The sequence below is a fragment of the Emys orbicularis genome, chromosome 7 (genome assembly GCF_028017835.1).
Source record: "Emys orbicularis isolate rEmyOrb1 chromosome 7, rEmyOrb1.hap1, whole genome shotgun sequence".
Lineage (NCBI taxonomy): Eukaryota > Metazoa > Chordata > Testudines > Emydidae > Emys > Emys orbicularis.
The window spans coordinates 101,349,382-101,373,961 of record NC_088689.1 but is presented as its reverse complement, the minus strand read 5'-3'; the positions used below and the strand labels follow the sequence as shown (position 1 = coordinate 101,373,961).

Genomic DNA, 24,580 nt, shown 5'->3' with positions numbered 1-24,580 from the left:
GCTGAAGATCAGAGAGGGAGCATCTGGGGAAGGGAGAGCCCCACATGAACATGGCTCATGCATCACAGGAGTTCCTGGCTAAGAAAGACATTGGTCTAGTGACACAGGCATTGGACTAGGAGCTGGCTTCTACTCCTGGCTCTGCCACTGACCTACTGTGTGACCTTGGGAAAGTCCCTTCCCTGCTCTGTGCCTTTGTTTCCCCCCCCCCCTTTTGTCTATGGTGAGACTCCGGACTCCAGAGTTCTAGACCCAGTTTTGGGACGGGAGTAGAGATTGGTAGTTATAGAAAAAGAGGCTGAGAATCAGGACTCCTGGGTTCTATGCCTGGCTCTGGGAGAGGAGTGTGACTAGAACCCAGGAGTCCTGACTCCCACCTCTGCTTCTCTAACCACTGGACCCCACTCCCCACCTACAGCTAGGAATAGAACCCAGGAGTCCTGACTCCTAGCCCAGTGCTCTAACCGTGGAGATCAGCAGCATCCTACTTCCCTCTATTTTAAACTAGCACCAGGATTTGACTTCTCCACCCCACCCCGAGACATGAGCAACACCCCAATCGTCTGTTGATTCCTATAAAGAGATGCTCCACATGGAAATGCATCTGTGTTTCCTGTAGCTTAAATTACCTGCTAACGAACTTGAGGGGAAATAATCTCTTAATTATCTATTTAAGAAAAAATGTAGTACAGGCAGCCTAATCAAATATCATTTTGATCATTAAATGAAAGCACATTACGAGGCGATTGAGTGGGTTTAAGAGCGGGATCAGCAAGGCTGGAGCTTCCTGCGCATCAGCAGCTGGAGAAAAGACAGGGTAGCTACATGCAGAATAGACATTAGATAAGGCTGCCAGGCTGGCAGTCAGAACGCCTGGGTCCTATCTCCACTTCTGAGAGGGGCGTGGGGGCTAGTGGTTAGAGCAACGGGGCAGCTAGGAGCCTGTATTCCTGGATTCTCTTCCAACTGGGCCACCAAACTTACTGGGTGAACTTGACTGAGCCCCTTTACCTCAGTTTCTGCTTCCACGCTCTCTTTACACTGTGAGCTCTGTAGGACAGGGACTGTCACTCAGGGTGTGTCTGTGTGGCACCCAGCCCAGCGGGGCCCCCAATCACACTCAGGGTCTGTGTGGCACCCACCAAGACAGGGCCACTGATTGCAGTCAGGGTCTGTGCCGCACCTGGCACGATGGGGCCCCCGATCTCAGTCAGGGCCTCTGGGAGCTTCCATAACCCCACCAATACTGGAGTTGCAGGAGACAAATTTAGGCCTTTGTGATGTCGGTCCTTTCCTGCCTTAGGTGGCGGGCACATGAGGCCATGCACGACCCCCCGCAGTTTGCAGCAGCACCAGGAATGCTGGGTTGCACTCCCAGAAGCCCTTGCACCTGAGACTACATACCCAGCTGATGGGACAGCCATCCCTGCACTGCACACGCATGGATCAGACCCAGGAGCCTCCTGATTCAGGGAGCCTGCTCCCAAGCTCCCTATTATTTCAGGTAGAAAGGCTGGGGGAGGGATGTATTCAAATGAGATGATGTATATTCAAATATGCAAATCAGGGCACTGCCTTATTTGCACAGAGCACCCAGCTCTGCACCCTAATGGGGCATGGTGGCTGTGCTAGCCCGCAGTGAGGGCACAGTGAAGTGGCTGAGCAATGAAGCCAAGGAGACGTGAAAGCAGCTGGGGTTTGAAGGGGATCTGGGAACGTAAAGGAGATTGATCAATGGCCCCGCTCTGTGGCTGGCGTCTCATCTGCTCCCTCTGATGTCTCTTTCCAGAGGAATCCCCCACTGAACCTGCTGCTCTGCAGATGCTGCGAGAGACACCTCAGTGTTGGGCTGGGTTGGCTCCGGATGCAAATGTAGCAATGTAGACACTGTTCCTGGCCCGGCTTTGTATGATCGGGGCCCCCCATCGTGCTGGGTGCTGCACAGACACGACACAGATCATGGTGACATTGGGCTGGGTGCCGCACAGATCCCTGGCTGAGGCTGAAGGAAGGGAAGTGCTATTATCCCGGTTTTACAGAGCCCCAGACAAAGTGAGTGGCCCAGGGAGTCTATGGCAGAGCCGGGAACTGAACCAATCTCCCAAGTCCTAGGTTAATAATCTAACCACTGGGCCATGCCTCCTCTCTGCGAAAGAAGGGCCATAGGAATACATAGATTCAGGCACAATGGAGACACAATCTAGACAGGTTGAATGAATGTAGCACTCAGGACTCCTGGGTTCTATTTCCCACTCTACCATTGCCCTTGGCCAAGTCCCTTCCCCTCTCTGTGCCTCAGTTCCCCACCCCTTCTTAGTTAAATTAGCCTGTAAGCAATTTGGGGCAGAGATTGTATCTGTATCTGGGGCCCATGGCTGGCGCAACCCATTAGGTGACCTAGGCGGTCGCCTAGGACACTAACATTTGGGGGGCGGCAACCACGGTGGCCGGATCTTCGGCCACCCTGGTCGTCGGCAGTATTTCGGGGGCGGGACCTTCCACCGCCTAGGGCGGCAAAAAAGCTGGTGGCGCTCCTGCTGGGGCCCCACTCGCGGGCGGGGTCTGCACAGCATCAGGTGCAATGGAGGCCCTGCTCCCAGTCAGGGTCTGTGCAGCAGCAGGCACCTTGGGGATCCCAATCTTGGCCAGGACAGGCAAACACAGTTGCTTTATTGACCGGGGGAGCAGAGAGGAAAAAGGCTGGCTCTACCGGGGAAGGAAACTTGAAATCCTTCTCGCTGACTAGCAAGGAGGGAGGAGGCTGAACTAGAAGGAACTGGCTGAAAAGCTAAACACGATGAGGAGTAAATAGAAGCCTGTTTTCAGAGCCCCGATCGTGAAGGAGTCTGAGAGGCAAAAGGAAATCAGGGTGAGCAGCCTCGGGGGCTTTAATCAAGCCGCAAAGAAGAACCCATCAGCCAGGAAAGGCAGTTCTCAGCCGATTCCGCCAAGCGTGCTCTGTGCCCAGGGCAATGATGCCACACAGGCCAGGATCTGCTCAGTGCTCTGTCTGGTAGTTTCGAGGCCTCATCTGAGATTGTAGCTGTGCTGGGCACAGTGAAAGCCCTTGTAGCCTCCACTGGCTACACCCTGATCACCGTCCAGGTCTGTGCAGCGCCCAGCACAATGGGGGCCCTGATCTTGATTCATGTCTGTGCAGCACTTGGCACAATAGGGCCCCTAATTCCCCTCAGAGTCTGTGCAGAGCCCATTATTGGCAGGCGCCTTTAGAGCTCTTAGCAACCTCAATCCACCGCGTTCCAAGTGGCTCCGTTAGTTTGGTGTGGCCATAACAATCAGGAGCTCGTTTACAGAACAGGAGCATCAACTCGTAAGTCCTGATTCCCAGCCTGTTATTTTATCCTGTCATTTGCGATTCATTGTCCCTGAAGGAAAATAACCCAGCAGGGCTTTGGATGTTGCTCAAATGCATCACTCCCAGGCAGAGATGCATGGAACCCACAGACTGTGTGCATCTGCTGGGCAAACACTGCCCCCTAGTGCCAGGCATCCTGCCGAGCGACTGCATCTGCACCTATGAGGCAGGAGTCACCCAGATAGCTATGCCAAGGAGGGAGTGGGGGCACATGCCGGGAGGCTTGGAAGCTCCAGTGGCCCACTAGGGGCATTTGCTGCCTACTTCAATTAGATGGGAGAGGGGAGAGCGCAAACAGGAAATGACACTTGGGATCTTGATGAGATGCAGAATAACAGGGAAAAATCTGCTTTTTTATGTCTTCTAGCCTGTAGACCCCACACCCCTCACCACCTGAGCTGGGAATAGACCCCATGAGTCCTGACTCCTCGCCCCACTGCTCTAACCACTAGACCCCGCATCCATCACCACCTGAGCTGGGAATAGATCCCACGAGTCCTGACTCCCAGCCCCACTGCTCTAACCACTAGATCCCACTCCCCTCACCACCTGAGCTGAGAATAGACCCCACGAGTCCTGACTCCCAGCACCACTGCTCTGACCACTAGACCCCACTCCCCTCACCACCTGAGCTGGGAATAGACTCCATGAGTCCTGACTCCCAGCCCCACTGTTCTAGCCACTAGACCTCACTCCCCTCACCACCTGAGCTGGGAATAGACCCCATGAGTCCTGACTCCCAGCCCCACTGCTCTAACCATTAGACCCCGCATCTGTCACAACCTGAGCTGGGAATAGACCCCACTAGTCCTGACTCCCAGCCCCACTGCTCTAGCCACTAGACCCCTCTAACCACTAGACTCCACGCCCCTCACCACCTGAGCTGGGAATAGACCCCACGAGTCCTGACTCCCAGCCCGCCGAACTCATGGCTTAAAGCGGATCACGGATTGGTTGCCACGAGGTTGCCAAGGAGTCTTGTGCAGGTCCAGATGCCAACAAAGAGCGGGCGTCTGGAGGGGGAGACAATTAAACCCAGCAGCAGCTCTGCCGCTGGCTTTGTCTTTTCATAATAAGAGATGGAGGTGGCACTGGTAATTTCAGGAGTGAGGCTTATACTTATGCTCCCTCGGTGCATTTCATGGCTGCCTGTCTTCCAAAGTCATGTGGCAGGACTGTAAATCCCGAAGGGGACATTCTGATCAGCCACGAGATCCCTCTCCCCTCCCAGACTTGGGAATAAGACCCAGGAGTCCTGACTCCCAGCCCCCCTGCTCTGACAATTAGACCCTACTCCCCTCCCAGAGATGGGGATAGAAGCCAGGAATCCTGACTCCCAGCCACCCTTGCTCTACCCACAAGATTCCATCACCCACCAGAGCTGGGATAGAAACCAGGACTCCTGGCCCCACCCCCCTATTCTAACTACTAGACCCCACTGCCTTCCCAGAGCCAGGAATAGAAGGAGTTCTGGCTGTCCATGAATGTTTCATACTAGGGGTGTCGATTTCAACAGCTGCTGCCCCAACTTGTCATGCCGTCAGCAAGTGGGAAGTGCACTGAGTTCGTTAGGAAGTCTGGTAATTACTCACTTCACAGAGGAACAATGGGGACCCAGTGCAGAGGGGGAAGGGACATGCTTAGACAACAGCTGCTAATGTCACCACTCAGAGCCGGCTGTCACAACGCTCCGCAGTATCAGCACAAATCACTTCTCCCAGTGCTGGAACCCTGGGCTCCTTCTGACAGCCCACGTTCCCAAAAAACAAAGCAGAGCTAAGGGTAGAACCCAGGAGTCCTGTCTCCTGAGCCCCACCCCCCACTCTAATCATTAGCTCCCACTCCCCTCCCAGAGCTGGGAATAAAACCAGCCCCTCTGTTCCAACCACTAGACCCCACTCCCCTCCCAGAGCTGGGACTAGAACCCAGGAGTCCAGACTCTCAGCCCCCCTGCTCTAACCACTAGACTCCCCTCCCCTCCCAGAGCTGGGGCTAGAACCCAGGAGTCCTGACTCCCAGACTTTCTGCACACCCCTCTCCCCAGCCAGATTCTCCCGAAGTTGAGCATGTGTCACATCACTAGAGGTGGCCTGGAATTTTTCGGGAACCAGAATTTCCATTTTATGGGGAATTCCGCGATTTATTTATTTGTTCGTTCGGAGGCGAATTTTCAAAATTTCCCGCAGAACAAAAATCCTGGAACCTTTGGACTTGAGGCCATCAAATCAATCAATTTCCAGTTTATCGTTTCATTTCGTTTTTGCTCTTAGATGATATCAAAATATGAAATAGTATATATTAGGCATTATTAAATGTAATATATATCAATCTGACATAATATAAAATATAATATGCATAAATATAATTTAAAAATTAACACTAAATTAGAATTAAATCCTAAATTAAAAATAAAAATTAAATAAATATTTTAATATAATAGCAAAGTCCAAAAAAACAGGCAGTGTTGCCTAGTGGCTAAAGCACTGGCTTGGGACTCAGGACTTGTAGGTTCTATGCCCAGCTCTGCCATGGGACTGCTGAGTGACCTTGAGCAGGTCTTGTCCCCTCCCTGTGCCTCAGTTTCCCCATCTGTAAAATGGAGATAATGCTACTGGCCTCCTTTGTAAAGCGCTTTGCGATCATGGGATTAAAAGCTGTAGTGAAGAGCTGGGGGTTGTTGTTGTTAGTATAAACCAAATACATTGAAATATCAAAATGATAAAAATTGAACCCAAGTGCTAAGATTTCGCTGAAACTGACAGCTTGCTGCAAAACCTGTTGATTTCAGCTAAACTGTATTTTCCAATGGAAAACTGTCCCATACAAAATTTTTCAAGCAACTGGGGGAAAAGGGACCATGATTGCTTCAACAGTCCTCCTGCATTGCTATGAGCACCTGGCATCTTCTGTTCACCAGAGTGATTCGTCTGGATTTTGTTCAGGGTTTGTATAGAGCCTAGCGTCATGGGTCCTGCTCCAGGCCTTAACACTTTCCCGTTCTAGCTTTTTGACAAAACGCCAGAAGAGTTCAACAGAAACTGCCTCAGGTGCTCACTGGACCATTAATGTTGATTTTCAATAAGTCTTGGAACAGTGGGGAAGTTCCAGAAGACTGGAAGAAAGCTAATGTTGTGCCAATATATAAAAAGTGTAAATGGGATGACCCAGGTAATTATAGACCTGTCAGTCTGACATCGATCCTGGGCAAGATAATGGAGCTGATACGAGACTCGATTAATAAAGAATTAAAGGACGGGGATGTAACTAATGCCATTCAACGGGGGTTTATAGAAAACAGATCCTGTCAAACAAATGATATCTTTTTATGATGAAATTACAAGTTTCCTTAATAAAGGTAAGAGTGTTGATGTAATACACTTAGACTTCTGTAAGGCATTTGACTTGGGACGGTACAACATTGTGATTAAAAAACTAGGAAGATATCACATGAACATGGCCCACATTAAATGGATTAATAGCTGGCTAACTGATTGGACTCAAAATGTAATTGTAAACAGGGAACTGTCATCAAACAGGAGTGTTCCTAGTGGAGTCCCACAGGGATCGGTTCTTGGCCCTACGCTATTTACCATTTTTATTGATAACCTGGAAGAAAACAAAATCATCACTGACCAAGTTTGCAGATGACACAAAAATGGGGGGGAGTGGTTGTGACGAAGTGGGACTGTTCTTAATGTTTTCTCTGAATACTGTGTGGGTGCCTCAGTTTCCCCTATGCATTTCTTAAGTCTCTAGGTGGAAGGATAAAGGCCAGTGTGCATAAATCACTAACACTCTGTCTCCCTGGCAACAAATGGCCAGAGCCCTTCCCCCCCTTGCAAGGAAATAGCTAAAGGTGAACAAAGAGATCAGGTGACCTCCTGACCCGGGAAAGAGACAAAGCCCAGAGAAGGAGGGGCTGGAGGGGGTTTCAGTTGGGTGCTTGCTGGGAAAGGGGAAGGAAGTGCAGCCGGGGGTGTCTGGCTCTCTAAACCCCAGAATGGACCCGGCCAAGGGGTCCCGTTCGCCAATGTACCTATAAGCTCTGTTTTAGACCGTGTTCCTGTCATCTAATAAACCTCTGTTTTACTGGCTGGCCAAGAGTCACGTCTAATTGCAAAGTGGGGGTGCAGAACCCTCTGGCTTCCCCAGGACCCCGCCTGGGCGGACTCATTGTGAAAAACGCATGGAGGGGCATATGCTAAATGCTCCAAGGTCAAACCCAGGAGGTAAAGCCGTGTAAGCTTCTTGCCATAAAGACGGTCTGCTCAAAGGAAAAGAAGGCTCCCCAAAGTCCTGACTGGCTTTGTGGGGAGCAGTTCCAAAGCATCGCCCGGGAACTCCGTGACAGTGGTAAATAAGAAAGAATGCAGGTCACCGATACAGAGGGATCTGGATCACTTGGTAAGCCAGGCACAAGCAAACAATATGCGTTTTAATATGGCTAAATGTCATTGTATACATCTAGGAACAAAGAATGTAGGCCATACGTACAGGATGGGGGACTCTATCCTGGGAAGCAGTAACTGCAAAAGATTTGGGGGTTGTGGTGGAGAATCAGCTGAACATGAGCTCCCAGTGCGACACTGTGGCCATAAGAGCTAATGAGATCCTTGGATGCATAAGCAGGGCAATCTCGAGCAGGATTAGAGAGGTTATTTTGCCTCTGTATTTGGCCCTGGTGCAAAGTCTGCAGGAATCCTGTGTCCAGTTTGGGTATCCACAACTCCAGGAGGATGTGGATAAATCGGAGAGCCAGAGAAGAGCCATGAGAATGATTAAAGGATTAGAGAACATGCCTCACAGTGAGAGACTCAAAGAACTCAAGCTATTTAGCTAACAAAGAGACGCTTGAGGGATGACTTGACCCCAGCCTGTAAGTACTCCCATGGGGAACAGAGATTAGATAATGGGTTTCTCAGTCTACAGCCGAAGGTCTAACGCAACCCAAAGGCTGGGAGTTGAAGCTAGACAAATTCAGACTGGAAATAAAGTGTCAATTTTTAACAGAGTCATTATTCATTAGGAAAACTTATCAAGGGCTGGGGTGGGATTTTCCATTTACTGACAATTTTTAAATCAAAGATTGGATGTTTTTCAAAAAAAAAAAAAAAAAAAAAAAAAAAAAAGATCTGCTCTAGGGATTCTTTTGGGGGCAGGTCTCTGGCCTGTATTCTCTACAGGAGGTCAGACTATGATCACAATGTTCCCTGATGGCCTTGGAATCTGTGACTTTATGAAATGTTCATTTTGGACAAAAAGGACATTTTGTGCTGAAAACATGTTATGATTCAAAATTTCATCCTGATCTTTTATCTCTTTTGTGATGACACCTGCCTGAGTCTGCAGAGAGCCTGAGCTGAACACCCTGAGAAGGAGAAAGTGGTTCTGGGCATCCCAAGGCGTGTTTACCCCAACCCCATTGCTCTGGATGGGACAGATCTTAACTCCCAGTTTCCCTTGCTGCAGTCTGGATGCCACCCATCACGACTGCCAGGACAGAATCTGCAAGATGCCCCTGCCCCATCTCATGCTGCTTGTTGGGACAAAAACCCCAGCCTTGCAGAAATTTGAATATGATTCACCTCCATGAAGATGAAGCCTCAACCTGCTCCTGTCTCCTCTTAGACACAAGGCACCCTCAACCTCAACACACCCTATCCAGCTGCTGAAATCTGCCCCTTGCTTTAACCCCTAGGCTCTACTCCCCTTCCTGATCCAGGAATAAAACCTGGGGGTCCAGGCTCCCTGCCCCCCATTGCTCTAACTACTAGACTCCATTCCCCTCCCAGAGCTAAGGAGAGAACCCTGGATTCCTGACTCTTAGCCCCTTCTACTCTAACCCATTAGACCCCACTCCCCTCCTAAAGCTGGGAATAGAACCCAGGAGTCCTGATGCTTGGATAAAGTTCACATTTAACACACACACACACACACACACACACACACACACACACACACACACACTGGGAAGTCCAAACTGTGCACACACACATACGTTGGTACACGCGCACAAAGGGAAATCCAAACTACACACACACTCACACCAGCCTCATTATCTCCAGCAGGGGGCAACATCTCACACATGAGCACACACTCCAAGCTCACTGCTCTGCTGGGGGCAGCTGACAGATTCCATTACCCCAGTTCCCCGCTGCAGTTAGTCTGGCTCAGAGCTGCAGTGATGCTTTACTAAACTGCAGAGCCTAGGAGCATCCTAGTGGGGTTCTCAACGGACATTCAAGAGGTGTGTTCCCATACAACAGAGCCAGTGGATTTAAGTTTCTACATTCCACCACCACCTCTTGCAGGAGGAAATCAGAGCTGTAGTGTTATTATATGTATTATGGTAGCATGTGGAGACCCTTGACATTGGGCTAGTCCCTTCCCCACTCACTGCCTCAGTTTCCCCTCCTTATTTTACTATTTAGACTGCGAGCTCTTTGGGGCAGGAGCTGTTACTCTGCGTCTGCTCAGTGCCTGGCACTAAGGAGCCCCTGATATCAGCCAGTGTCTGTGCAGCACTCAGCACAACGGTGACCCCTATCCCAGTCGGGGTCTGTGCAGCGCCTGGCACAATGGGGTCCTGATCTCAGTCAGATCCTCTAGACGCCACCATAATACACCTAATAATGAAGAGGATTCCTGGCCACACACCATAGCCATGCAGGATGCAATCAGGCTGGCAAGTTGAGCCATCAAGTCCCCACAACCGAAATCAGGTGCTCTGGGAATGAACGCCAGCTAATTAAGACATACAGCGGGCCCTGGCTCTGTCAAGATCCATCATTCTTAACGCCTATCGGATTCAGCTACTCCATCTCCAGTGCATCTGCAAAGGACTCGACTACCGAACGTGGGTGACAGAGATGGACAGATGGGCCCCACCCCACAACGTGGGCTCCCGAACTCAGAGAGCTGTCAGCATGGGCCGGTTCGAGACTACTGGACAAGGGCACTGAGCTGGGGGTCAGGGTTCTTGTTATTTACCATTTGAATTGCAGTAGCGCCTAGGAGCCCTAATCATGAACCAACACCCCAGTGTGCTAAATGCACAGAACAAAAAGAGGGTTTCTGCCCCCCAGGGGCTTCCAGCCTAAGGATAAGGCAAGGGACAAGAGATGGATGGAACCAGATGGGCAACTACAAGTAAACAGAGTCCTGGGCAGCGCGATGGGCAGCGGGCTCAGCACACTAACAGCCTAACCACTGGCACGTTTTTTGTAGGCATCACAGCAAAGGAGAGTTTTGAGGAGGGCTCTGAAGGTGGATAACGAGGTAGATTTGCAGACTCCTGGGTTCTATTCCAGGCTGAGTGGTGTCTAGGGGGTTAACGCAGAGGGAAGGCCTAGAAGTCAGGACTCCTAGGTTCTATCCCTGGTTCTGGGAGGAGAGTGGGGTCTAGTGGTCAGAGCAAGGGGGTGGGGAATCAGGACTATCCTCAGCTCTGACAGTGACTTTGAGGGGAAACTGAGGCACAAAGAGGGGAAAAGTCATAGAATATCAGGGTTGGAAGGGACCTCAGCAGGTCATCTAGTCCAACCCCCTGCTCAAAGCAGGACCAATCCCCAGACAGATTTTTTGCCCCAGATCCCTAAATGGCCCCCTCAAGGATTGAGCTCACAACCCTGGGTTTAGCAGGTCAATGCTCAAACCACTGAGCTATCCCTCCCCCAAGTCCTGATGCCCAACCACTTCTGCTCTAACCCCCATGCCCCACTCCCCTCCCAGAGTTGAACCCAGAAGTGTTGGCTCCCAGCCCAATGTCCTAGTTACCGGATTACACGCCCTCCCGAAGAAAGCTAATGTTTTGAGATGGAAAGGAAACAATTTTGTACTTCAAAAAGGGTCAGTGGTGAAACAGATGATACCAGAAAGTTAACATAAGATCAGCCACACTGGGTCAGATCAAAGGTCCATCTAGCCCCGTATCCTGTCTTCCGACAGTGGCCAATGCCAGATGTCCCAGAGGGAATGAACAGAACAGGTAATCATCAAGTGATCATCCCCTGTCGCCCATTTCCAGCTTCTAACACTGCAAAGGCTCCTAATAAACAATTAAACCACAACCACCCTTCCCCTAGTCCCGATCCACAGCCCCGTGCTATCCCAGCCCTGGGCTCTGCACACACACAGCTCTGCCAATACCCCTCTATCCCAACCTGCAATCCCCTGCTCTCCCAGCCCCAGGATCTCCAGGGTGGCTCGTACCTGCTTGGCCAGTCTGACGGCATCATTGGTGAGTTTGGTACGGAGCTGGGAGTCAAGGTGAGCTGCCGGGGCAATCTCCACAACCTTTTGGTGCCGCCTCTGGATGGAGCAGTCCCGCTCGTAAAGGTGCACCACATTCCCATACTTGTCCCCTGCAGAGAAGGAAAGTCAATGCTGATCCCCTTCCAGGGACTGGGGACCCTGGATCACGTGTAGAAGAGCCTCCAGGCAGGCAACACCCAGTCAGTGTCCCCCAGCCGTGGGGCTGGATCAGAGCCAGCGCCCCCTAGAGGGGAAAGACCCTGCGTCCCATTCCCTGCACCCCTTGAGTCAGCCAGTTCATCCTGGGCTGGATTGGGCAGGCAGAGGGATATTAGGGCTCACCCAGAATCTGGACCTCAATATGTCTTGGCTTCTCGATGAACTTCTCCACAAAGAGAGCCCCGTTCCCAAAAGCAGACAGTGCCTCCGAGAACGCCCGGGTGTAATTCTCCTCCAGCTCCTGTAGGGTGCAGATAGGAGAGAGATTGACTCAGCAGTGTGGCCTAGTGAATAGAGCATTTGACTAGGACTCAGGACTCCTGGGTTCTATTCTCAGCTCTAGGAGAGGACTGTGGTCTGGTGGGCTGGGCCGCTGGGGTATAAGTGGCTGGGAGTCTGGGTTCTATTCCCAGTTTTCCCACTGATTTACTGGTGATCTTTGAGGAGGTTATGAGATTGAGGTTCCCATTTTCCCTTGTGTTTCACAGAGACAGTCCCTGCCCTGAAAAGCTCAGAGTCTAAAAAGACACAGGGTGGGAGGGGAAATAGAGGCACCAAAAAGAAGAGAGACCTGCCCAAGCTCCACACCAGAACCAGGGATAGAACCCAGGCATCCTGACTCCCACTCCAGCACCCATGCTCCCAATATAAAGATAACGTAAGGTCCCTTCAGTCAAGGGCAACCAGACAGCAAGTGTGAAAAATCAGGACAGAGTGTGGGGGGTAATAGGAACCTATATAAGAAAAAGCCCCAAATATCAGGACTGTCCCTATAAAATCGGGACATCTGGTCACCCCAGTTCAGTCCCTGCTACCATCCACTTTGGAGCAAAGGGTAAAATTAGGGCACCTCTCTCTCTACTGTGCTATAGAGTGAGTCCTCCAGGCAGTGTAGAGATGTCACACTTCCTGTACACTCTTCATGCAGCCTCAGGGTTTCCTGGGGCTCGCTTCAGGCTGGGAGCAGAGACAAAGCAACCCAGCGCAGGGCTGGCACAGGCTGCAGCCTGAGCATAGCAGCAAGTTTTTATCATATTTCTGTATATAGTTTCCATTCTCAATAAAGGGTTTATCTTGAAACTGCACTAAGATACCGCATCTGTTTTCACCCCCCAGCTGACCTCTAGGAGGGGAAATTAAAGAGAGGTAGCTGTCCTCTGGCAAGGGGGTGCAGAGATGGCAGATGATACATGGGAGACGGCTCTGGGGCCCAGTGGTTTGGCACAGGGACACAGGAAGCCAGCACTGTGGCTGGGGGGTTTTCACCTGGGATGCATAGGAGAAGGCTCTCGCGCCATCAACGCGCCAGCCAATCAGAGTAGCTGCACTTGCGCCAGCCACAGGAACAGAAGCCACCGACACACTCAGCCCCAGAAGCTGAGGCCAGGAAGCCAAAAGTGTATTAAGGGCAGGTGTGTCTTTGCTCTGGAATCAGTGGTACCTCATAGCTGCGCACGACCCTCATGCCCCGTCCGCCTCCGCCATACGCAGCTTTGAAGATGATAGGGAAGCCATACTTGTTGGAGAACTCATGGGCCTCATTGAGAGATGATATTGGGGAGTCAGTGCCCGGCACCACAGGGACCCCTAGGAGAGAACAGATACAGCATGTCATTCCCAGCTCCGCCACTGACCTTGAGCAAATCCCGTCCTCCCTCAATGCCTCAGTTTCCTCTTCCACCCTTTGTCTAATTGGAACATGAGCTTTTCAGGGCAGGGACTGCCTCTCGCTGTATGTCTGTACAGCACCTGGTACAACAGGGGCCCTGCTTTCAGGTGGGGTCAAAGCAGTGCCCACCATGACCGGGGTCCCGATCTCAGTCGGGGACTCTAGGCACTACTGTAATAAACTTAATGAGAGTGGCTTGCCTACACAGTGAGTCATGGGCAGAGCCATGTGAGATGCAGCACCTCCAGCAACACAGCGGCCCCTAGCGCCACTCAGGGGTCAGCCCTGCCTGCAAGGAAATGCAGCCCATACTGCTCCTCCCACCCCATGCCCTACAGCACAGCAGCCCCTAGCACCACACTGGGGCCAGCACTGGCTGCAAGGGGAGAGCGCCCCCTACCTGCAGTAATGGCGATGGCGCGGGCTTCCACCTTGTCACCCATCTTGCGTACCACCTCTGGGCTGGGGCCGATGAAGCGTACTCCAGCATCACTGCAAGCCTGGGCGAAGTCCGCACGCTCAGACAGGAAGCCGTAGCCGGGGTGCACAGCATCCACTTCATTCTCCTAGGGACACAGACACAGGGGGAGAGGCATTAGAAAAATGGTGTGTTGGCTCTTTAAAACCCACAGGCCTTCAAGTGCCCAGCAGATTAGAGAAACTGAGGCATGGAGATGGGCCAGCTGAATGCCAGAGGCAGGAATAGAACCCAGGAGTCCTGGCACCCAGTTCCCTGCACTGTAACCTACCAGACCCCATTCCCTTCCCAGAGTCAGGAACAGAACTCCCAGCCGAACCTCCAATCCAATCTAATTTGTAATTATTAATCATAATTAGGGCTGTCAATTAATAGCGGTTAACTCAAGCGATTAATGCAAAACAAATTAACTACATAAAAAATAGTCACAATTAATCACAGTTTTAATCACACTGTTAAACAATAGAACACCAATTGAAATTTATTATAAATATTTTTGGATTTTTTTCTATATTTTCAAATATATTGATTTCAATTACAACACAGAATACAAAGTGTACAATGCTCACTTTATATTACAGCAGTGCCACGCAAACGCCTGTTCTCACTTTCAGGTGACATCGTAAATAAGAAGCAGGCAGCATTATGTCCCGTAAATCTAAACAAACTATTTGTCTTAGCAATTGGCTGAACAGAAGTAGGACGGAGTGGACTTGTAGGCTCTAAAGTTTTACATTGTTTATATTAATTATTAGTAATTAATCAACATACAACAATATAACAATTGTGTTATATAATAATTACATATACACCTCTACCTCGATATAACGCTGTCCTCGTGAGCCAAAAAAATCTTACCACGTTATAAGTGAAACCGTGTTATATTGAACTTGCTTTGATCCGCCGGAGTGCGCAGCCCCGCCCCCCTGGAGCGCTGCTTTACCACGTTATATCCGAATTCATGTTATATCAGGTAGCGTTATATCAAGGTAGAGGTGTATATATATGTAAAAAAAATTCTACATTTGTCAGTTGCACTTTCACCATAGAGATTGCACTACAGTACTTGTATGAGGTGAATTGAAATCTATTTCTTTTGTTTATCTTTTTTACAGTGCAAATATTTGTAATCCAAACAAATAATATAAAGTGAGCAGTGTACACTTTGTATTCTGTGTTGTAACTGAAATCAATATATTTGAAAATGTAGAAAAACATCCACAAATATTTATAATAAATTTCAATTGGGAGTCTATTATTGTTTAACTGTGCAATTAAAACTACGATTAATCGTGACCTTTTTTTATGTCCCCATTAATTGCAATTAATTTTAATCGTGTGACAGCCCTAATATGATTGTTCACGATTACACTTAATATTAATTATTAATTGTAACTCCCCGCCCTTGTTCCTCTCATACCTTGGCTACTTTGATGATGTCAGGAATGTGCAAATACGCCTGGACTGGGGGCAATCCCTTCCCAATGAGATAAGCCTCATCCGCCTTCTGTCTGTGCATGTGCCCTGTGTCCTGCTCGGAATAGACGGCCACCGTCCGGATCCCCAGCTCGGTGCAGGCTCGGAACACCCGGATGGCAATTTCCCCTGCAAACACACACACAAAAGAGTGACCCACAGGGGTTTGTGCATGGAGGCAAAGGAGTGTAACCGGCTGCCTGAGTCTGCAGAGAGCCTGAGCCAATCACACTGCGAGTGGGGAGCTGCCCCAAGTGTGACTGGCACGTCAATGATGCCTGAGCTGATCACTCCCAGGGGGAGGCCGACCCAGGGCATCTCAATGGAGTATTTGCTCCCTCCCCCATTGCCCTGGAGGACCGTACCAACCCCACCCTAAGGAGACTCAGTGTAGGGCAGGAGGGGCTCAGCTCCCTGACCCAAGGCTGCTGGGATCAGTATGGAAGGGGGCCTGCTTCCAGCCTTGGTTCTCTGGGAGGGGACACCCTCTGCCCCTGTAGTGGGGGGGTCATGATCATGGGACAGGATGGGGCCTTAGCATGGCAGCAGGGCCACAGAGGAGTTGCTGGGATCCACTGCTGGGAGGGGTGGTAGCAACGGGGGCAGGTGCATCTCTTACCTCTGTTGGCCACCATGACTTTCTTGATGGGCTTGTACTCCACCCGCTGGGTGCTCTGGAAGGCGGCATGGATCAGGGAGAGGCGCTTGGCGCCCAGGAACCCGAGGCCCCCTCTCATGAAACACAGCTGCAGCATCTGGGGAGACACACGCAGGGGGGCAGGTCAGGGTGATGCAAAGGGCAGCACGTGTAGAGAACAGGTAACCCTCTGCAAAGGCTCCTGGACACCAGGGACAGCAGGGGCAGGGCTGGGAGAAGAACCCCCTGCTTCAGTGATTGGGGGTATGAATATACCAGAGAAAGGGCTCCCTGCAGCCAGACGCCTGCCCAACAGTGGCCTCCTGCAGCCAGATCCCCACCTAACCAGAGGCAAACGGGCTATTTGCAGCCGAGGAGGAGATCTCACTGGGACTAGTGCCTTAGAGGTGAATGGATGTGAATTCTGCCCTAGGATGAATGGGTCTGAATTCAGAGTGACCCTCATGCTATTTCATCTCAATTATTGTGTGTGTTCCAGCCGCACCCACAGGACCCAACCAAAATCAGGGCCTCCACTGTGCCAGGCGCTGCACAACCCCGACCAAGTCCGGGACCCCGTCAGCGGCACAAATCCACAGATCAAGGACTCCCTTGTGCTGGGTGCTGCGCAGACCCTGACTGAGATCGGGCCCCCCGTAGTGCTGGGAGAAGAGTGGCCCCTGGTAGGAGAGGAGGGAGAATGGCGGGGTGAGGGGGACCATACAAGAGCCCTCAGCAGGTGGGAGCAGCTGCAGGGAGTGCCTGAAATAGAAGCAGCTGGTTGGGTGGCCCCCAGGGAGCATGGGGGAAATGGAGGGCAGCAATGCACCCGGCCCTTTCGTTCTCAACTCGAATAGCTGCAAAGGGCTCTTTGTGCACAGCCCGAGGAACCTGTCTGCAGTTAGCACGCGCCTTGCGGTTAAACAGGGAAGTGGTAAAAAAAAAAAAACACCAGGCGTTTAGCAGCAGATTTATTTTTACAGCCAAGAATCAATCGCGCCTCCGACGCACGGGCCCAAAATTAGCTTTCAGGTGTCGTCAGGCTCTGGGCTGGCTTCTCCCCCGAGTCGGGTCCTTGGAAATGAGACAAGTGGAACAAAGGAGATGCTAACACAGCAAAGGCAAAGTGGCAGCTTGGTCTGGATAATATTGTCGGGGCTTGGGTGTGTGAGAGAGAACGGAGTGGAGGGGAATGGGATCTGGGGCCTTTCCCCTTGAGAGGGCACCAGCTCCAATCTGGCAGGGGACTGGCTGACTATGGAGGGTGGGGACTGGGAAATAGGACATGGGGCCTTTCCCCTCTAGGGGGCACCGGCTTCGATCTGGCTCCAGGGTGGGGGAACTGGCTACAGAGACTGGCTAGGTGCTGTCCCTCTGTGACCCAAGCTCCACACTCCCTGGAAGGGGATAGGCACTGATCCCCACTTCTCTGCAGCAACACGTAGGGCAAAGTGGTGCATTGTTATGAGCCTCTCCTTGGGAGGCAGGTTTTCCTGCCCTTGGATTGTTCTTGTGGCTCTTTCTCTGCAGTGGTTCGAAGTGCGCACCCCAGAGCTGGACGCAGTATCACAGTCACAGATGACGCATTCAGAGGTGATGCCACTTCCCTCTCCTGCTCGACCCCCCGCTGCTGATCCACTCCAGGATCATGTGCGATCTCAGCTATCGCATTGCAGCAGGAGCTCACGGTCATTTGGTTTAGAGAACCGAGTCCTTTCTGGAGCCCTGTGCCTGGAGGTACGCCCTTGCCTCAGGCTGTATTTGAGCGCACCTTGTTCAAATGAGCCTAGGTTCCCAGCAACCCAGCTCCCTTTGTGCAACTGACCCCTTCGCCATTGCTCTTCCCCCCTCTGCCAAGCTTTGCGCCAACCACAAACTTTACCAGGCATGGGGAGTGACTGTGTGAGCCCCCCGCATCATGCCCGGAGCTTACAGCCAGCAGGTGTCCCAGCATTGCAAACCCAGACATTCAAAAATCATGAGTAGGGCCCTACCAAGTTCACGGCCACGAAAAACACGGACCGTGAAATCTGGTCTCCTGTGTGAAATCTTGTCTCTTGGGTGCTTTTACCCTATACTATACAGATTTCACGGGGGAGACCAGCGTTTCTCAAATTGGGGGTCCCGACCCAAAAGGGAGTTGCGGGGGAGGGGGTCACAAGGTTATTTTAGGGGGGTCACGGTATTGGCACCCTTATTTCTATGCTGCCTTCAGAGCTGGGCGGCTGGACAGTGGCGGCTGCTGACTGAGGGCCCACCTCTGCAGGCAGCAGAGCAGAAGTAAGGGTGGCAATACCAGACCATGCCATCCTTACTTCTGCGCTGCTGCTGGCAACGGCTCTGCCTTCAGAGCTTGGCTCCCAGCCAGCAGCCGCTGCTCTCCAGCTGCCCAGTTCTGAAGGCAGCACCGCCACCAGCACCAATGCAGAAGTAAGGGTAGCAGTACCGCAAGACCCCCCCGCCCTTCAATAACCTTGCGACTCCCCCCCACAACTCCTTTTTGGGTCAGGACCCCATCAATTACAACACCGTGAAATTTCTGATTTAAATAGATGAAATCATGACATTTACTATTTTTAAAATCCTATGACTGTGAAATTGACCAAAATGGATTGTGAATTTGGTAGGGCCCTAATCATGAGTCAGGCCCCTCAAAATCTTGAGATCAGCTTAAAAAGCATGAGATTTTTTTAAAAGAATAAATATCCGGTTATTTTTATTTAGCCTTCAGGGGTCCCATTTTCAATTTTTCTCCCTAAACCAAATGGACAGAAATTGTTTTGAAATGAAAAACTGACAGGCTCACATGCCTCCAGGATTTAAGAAAACACACCAAGAAGGTTACGGGTTGGCTTGATCACAGTCTATAAGTACCTACAGGAGAAACAGATATTTGATAACAGAGGGCTCTTCAGTCTAGCAAAGGTCTAACAAGATCCAATGGCTGGAATTTGAAGCTGGACAAATTTGGACAAGGAATAATAAGGTGCACTTTTTTTTGTTTTTTTACAGTGAGGGGAATTAACCATTAGAACAATTTACCAGGGGATGTGGTGGATTCTCCAACATTGGCCATTTTTAAATCAGCTTGTGATGTTTTTCTAAGAACTCTGCTCTAGTTGAAATGGGAATTAATTCAGGGCCGGCCTATGGGTTGTTATGTAGGAAGTCTGACTAGCTAACCACAGTAGTCCCTTCTGGCCTAACAATCTCTGAAATATCGCCAGAGTTGGCAGTAGTATTGTAACCACCATGATCCACAGTCCATTTCAGAGTCACTGCTTTCCCCCATCCGGTAGCATTCCACCAAGCCACACAGTGGGCCAGGAAACAGCTTCATCGTGGAGCGAACGGTGATGGAAATAATTTGTTAGCAAATCGCCTAATCTCCTGGAGGCAAAATAGCAAAAAGTGCCTTCTTTTCTCTAATTAAGTACAAAACACAGATAAAAAGAAAAGCCCAGCACTGGTTTCCTCTGGCTTCTTTGGGAGTCAGGAGGGTAGAAAGTGATTGCAAACGCCTCCAAATCTCTCTTAACGAGATTTTCGCCGCTCCAGGCTTTAGGCATGCCAGGAGCAACACCGTGAACAATTCTGTCTCCCTTAGATCTGCTTTCCTACTTTGGTTTTTCTGCACAGATCCAACGCTTTTTATAAAACCTCACCCAGCGTAAGAGAATTTCAGGAAGAGAAATGGATGTCGGATAGGGATTTAAAGAGAGAATTGCAACTAAAAAGCCCCACAAAACACAGGCACTGTTGTGGATAACACTCAGAACTGGGAGTCAGGACGCCTGGGTTCTATTCACAGCTCAGCCACTGACCTCACCGAATCATAGCAGTGTAGGGCTTGAGAGGTCATCAAATCCAGCCCCCTGGGCTGAGGCAGGACCAGCTAAACCTCGACCCTCCCTGGCAGGTGTTTGTCCAGCTTTTCTTAAAAATCTCCAGTGATGGGGATTACACAACTCCCTTGGAAGCCTGTTCCAGAGCTTAATTGCCCTTAAGAGTCAGAAAGTTTTTCCTAATATCTGCCCTCAATCTCCCTTGCTGCAGGTTAAGCCCATGACTTCTTGTCCTGCCTTCAGTGGACATGGAGAACAATTGGTCACAGTCCTCTATAGCAGCCCCTAATATATCTGAAGTCTCTCCTCAGTCTCTTTTCTCAAGACAATATGCCCAGAGTTTGTAGCCTTTCCTCATAGGTCAGGTTGTCTTCTAAACCTTTTTCATTTTTAGTGCTCTCCTCTAGTCTCTCTCGAATTTATCCATATCTTTCCTGAAGTTTGGAGCTCAGAACTGGACACGGTGCTCCAGCGGAGGTCTCCCCAGTGCTGAGCAGCGAGGGACAATTACCTTCCAGGTCTTACATACGACACTCCTGTTAATACACCCCAGAATGAGATTCGCCTTTTTCACAACAGCGTCACATTGTTGACTCATATTCAATTTGTGATCCACTATCATCCCCAGATCCTTTGCTGCAGTATTGCTGCCTAGCCCGTTATTCCCCGTTTTGTAGGAAGAAAAAATCAAATGCCCACCTAAGTGCAATGCTTTGCACTTGTCTTTATTGGATTTCATCCTGTTGATTTCAGACCAATTCTCCAATTTGTTTTGAATTCTAATCCTGTCCTCCAAAGTGCTTGCAACCCCTCCCAGCTTGGTGTCATCTGCAAATTTTATAAGCATAGTCTCCACTCCATTATCCAAGGTACCAATGAAAACATTGAATAGAACCAGACCCAGGAATGATCCCAGAGGGACCCCACTAGATATCTCCTCCGAGTTTGACAGCGACCCATTGATAACTACTCTGAGACGGTCTTTCGACCAGCAGTGCACCCACTTCATAGTAACTGTGTCTAGCCACAGTTCCCTAGTTTGCTTATGTGACTAATGTGGGACTGTGCCAAAAGCCTTACTAAAATCAAAACATACGACATCTACTGCTCTCCCCCCGCCACTAGACCGTAACCCCATGAAAGAAGGAACTTAGGCTGGCTTGGCATGATTTGTTCTTGACAAAGCCATGCTAGCTATTTCTTATCACCCAAGTCACTTTCCAGTTAGGCTGGATTCTGCCTGGACCCTGACCAAGACTGGGGAACCCCATTAAGCCTGGACTGCAAAGACTGCAATGAGGGGCTCCGGGCGCTGCACAGACCCCTGACGGAGATCAGGGCCCCCACTGTGCCAGGTGCTGCACAGACACCGGAGGCAGTCCCTGCCTCAAAGAGCTTACAATATACATAGACAAAAGCTGGGTGGAGAAACAGAGACTTGCCCAAGGTCGGAGCTCAGAACAGTCCTAATCCTTCCCTGCTCTAACCACTAGACCCCACTCCTCTGCCAGAGCAGGGACTAGCACCTAGGAGTCCTGGCTCCAAACCCACTGCCTTTATCCACCAGACCTCACTGCCTCTGACTTAGCCTCTTAAGGAACAGGGATTTAGCCATGAAGCACCATGGAATTTGTTCCAAGGCAGCCGGCTTCCGTCATCCATTCAGCAGGCTCACCAACTCTGGCACCTGGGTCAGGAGATCCCTGAAAGTTGGCTTCTATTTACATGTGCTAGCGACTGCAATAAAGAGCCAGACATGAGACTCTAATGGGTTTGCACCTGTCAGACTGAATTTGCCAGAAGCCCTTTTAAAGCATGTGAAACGTCGCTACTCTTGGCTCTTTTAAGCATGGGAGACAGGGCACAAATCGCTGTGTCCAGGACGTGGTGAAGAACACGCATGTTACAAGAGATTAGCCCGATTCAGGCAGGCTTTTCACATTGCTCGGGCCTAGACATATGTGTGCAGCAGAGACTGAAATGTACTTGTTCAAATTGAGACGTTTTGACCTTTTGATTCAAAACAACTTTTCGCTTTGAAATTTCCTTTAATTTTTTGTAAAAGCTTGAAACAAAATGTTTTGTTCAACCCAAAATGCTTTTTTTTTCAACTTTTCGATTCACCAAAAATTCCAGATAATGTTGTGCTCAGTTCGACCTAACACGATTTTCTTGATTTTTTTGGAATCGCTAACAAAAAAAACCCAACCTGTTATTTGACACCCTCTACCTTTAACCTCATTGGAGCTCAGAAAAATGTGGGCACCAGGGATTGAAATTTATCCTGGCCCCACTGCTGAGAATGCAGTAGTGAGAGATGCATTCCTTTCCAGCCCTTCCTGTTTGGATAACCTCACCCTCAAATCATGTCCTTCCACCTGCCATCTTGCTTCTCCCATGATGCATCTCTTCTGTGATTACATCAGCCACCACTAGGGGCAGAAACCAATCATTTAGCCCATTTGAAAGCCTGGAATCCCTGCTCCCAAATGGCATCAGCCACTCATCCCTCATCTCAGAGGCTCAGCACAGATCAGCTGTTTCCCCTCTCCCTCTTTTTTACTGTGCATGTGTCAACTGTAAGCTCTTCAGAGCAGGACAAGTAGGCAGCGCATTGCACTGGCCATCAGTACACTGGAGTTCTATTCCCAGCTCCGCCACTGACCCTGGGCATCCATGGACCTTCCCCTCTCTGGGCATCTGTTTCCCCTCCCACCCTTTGTCTATTTAGAATGTGAGCTCTTCGGGGCAGGGGCTGCCTCTCACTGTGTGTCCGAGCAGTGCCTGGCACAATGAAGGGCCCTATCTCAGTCGGGGTCTATGCAGTGCCCAGTACAACATGGGCCCCTCCGATCTTGGCTGGGGTCTGTGCAGCGCCTGTCACAATGATGGGACCGCTGTTCTCAGTCAGGGCCACTAAACACTTCCATGATGACAGAAGGGTATAAGGACAGTACGAAAAAGCCCATGCCTCACTGGATGGATTCAGTGCCATTATTGCCCATTGTATGAGCACTACCTTTCCATTCCAGGTAGCCACGTATGTGTCCAGTGGAGCCACAGCATCAGCTGTCAATATCACTGTGCCGAGAGGAGAAAACTCTCTGTACACAGGGGCTCTGCAATGATCCATTTCTTAATGCCAGTCATTTGGGGCCTTCAACCAGAGACCCCAGCCCAGATAACAGACCAAAGTGGTAGCTAAATTCCTCTCCATCCCTGAAACACCAGAGTCATCTTTACAGATGAGCAAACAGGACCATTCAAAGGGGCTGCGATTCCCCTAAAGCTCCTGAACTGAGACAGTTCACCAGAGAAATGAGGATCTATAAAACAATCGGCAAATGTTAGCAGAGCCAGTGCAACAGCACTAGGCAGGCGCTAAGATAGGTCACGCATCCTGCAAGCTTCAGAACACCCCCCCACGCACCCCTCAGCCACCGGATGCCTGTCAGGAGGCAGGCAGCTCCCTGTGTGACCAATAGCTGCCTTCCATGGATATTTATGCATCCTCTGCTTTGCTCATTCCTTCTCAGACCAGCTACGCGTAGACAAGCAGAGCAGTTGCTCCAAGGGCACAGTGGATCTAGCTTCAATCAGCTGGGTTTGGCTAATGGGCCTTTGTTGGTTTCCAAAAATATGGCTTTGCGGGGGAGGGGGAAGAGGCTGCCAAGCTTGTATTGTCGAATGCCCAACTGCACATGCCTAAGTGGCAGTTTTATGGCATGGGGGGGGGGGTCTATTAAGAAGCACAGCTCTGCATTGCAATGAGAAATCTCATTACTGTACGTTAGCCGTTCTGCGCCGAATACAAAGCAAAGTAGGGTTGTACAGATTCAGCCAGACGTCTGGCTCCAGCTGAGCCAGCAAGGCGGGATGAGGATGCCCCATCCCTATGATTTGAGGCCTGGAAAACAATGCCTTACAGTGAGAGGCTGAAGGAGCGCCAGCTGGGTAGCTTCTCCAAAAGATCAAGAGGTGACTTGATTACAGTGTATACGGACCTTCATGGGAAGAAAATCCTGGGTACTAAAGGACTCTTTAATCTAGTGGAGAGAGGCAGACCAAGAAGAACCAATGGTTGGCAGTTAAAGCCAGACACATTCACATTAGAAACAAGGCACACATTTTTAAAGCTGCAGGAGATTAACCATTGGAACAAACTCCCAAGGGCAGTAGTGGAGTCTCCATCTGGCTTCAGACCCAGACTGGAAGCCTTTCTGAAAGATGCTTTAGTCTGGCACAAGTTAGTGGGCTCAATGCAGAGGTAAATGGGTGACATTCTCTGGCCTGCGCTATACAGGAGGTGAGAGTAGAGGATCTAATGGGCCCTTCTGGCCTTAAAAATTTATGCATCCAGTTCCCAACCCAGAAAGGTGAAAATATTGTCTCTACCGATGGCATTAGCAGATTTTTGGTAACTAAAACTGTGGTCAATTCCAAGGTGGTTTGTAGCTTTCATACTTGGTTGCAGGTCGCGGTGATCACTGTGGGAAGACTAGGACTGATCTCAACCTTCTACTATACATTCACAGAGACTAAAATCAGATTCTATGATCATCTGTTCTGACTGCCCGTATAACACAAGCCACAGGACTTCCCTGAAATTCCCTGAACTTAGAGTTTG

At 50.3% G+C, this 24,580-nt stretch overlaps 1 protein-coding gene across 1 annotated transcript in view; it reads right to left on the bottom strand.

The window, feature by feature from the left end:
- PC (pyruvate carboxylase) overlaps window positions 1–16,226 on the bottom strand; it is a 133,379-nt gene extending 117,153 nt beyond the window's left edge. Inside the window, exons 1-6 of the mRNA XM_065407790.1 lie at window positions 16,091–16,226; window positions 15,416–15,600; window positions 13,918–14,083; window positions 13,290–13,435; window positions 11,972–12,089; window positions 11,588–11,739 (exon numbers count right to left, since the gene is read on the bottom strand). Coding sequence (XP_065263862.1) covers window positions 11,588–11,739; window positions 11,972–12,089; window positions 13,290–13,435; window positions 13,918–14,083; window positions 15,416–15,600; window positions 16,091–16,226 — 903 coding nt within the window. The remainder of the gene's footprint in view (window positions 1–11,587; window positions 11,740–11,971; window positions 12,090–13,289; window positions 13,436–13,917; window positions 14,084–15,415; window positions 15,601–16,090) is intronic.
- Between the last annotated feature and the right edge of the window lie 8,354 nt (window positions 16,227–24,580).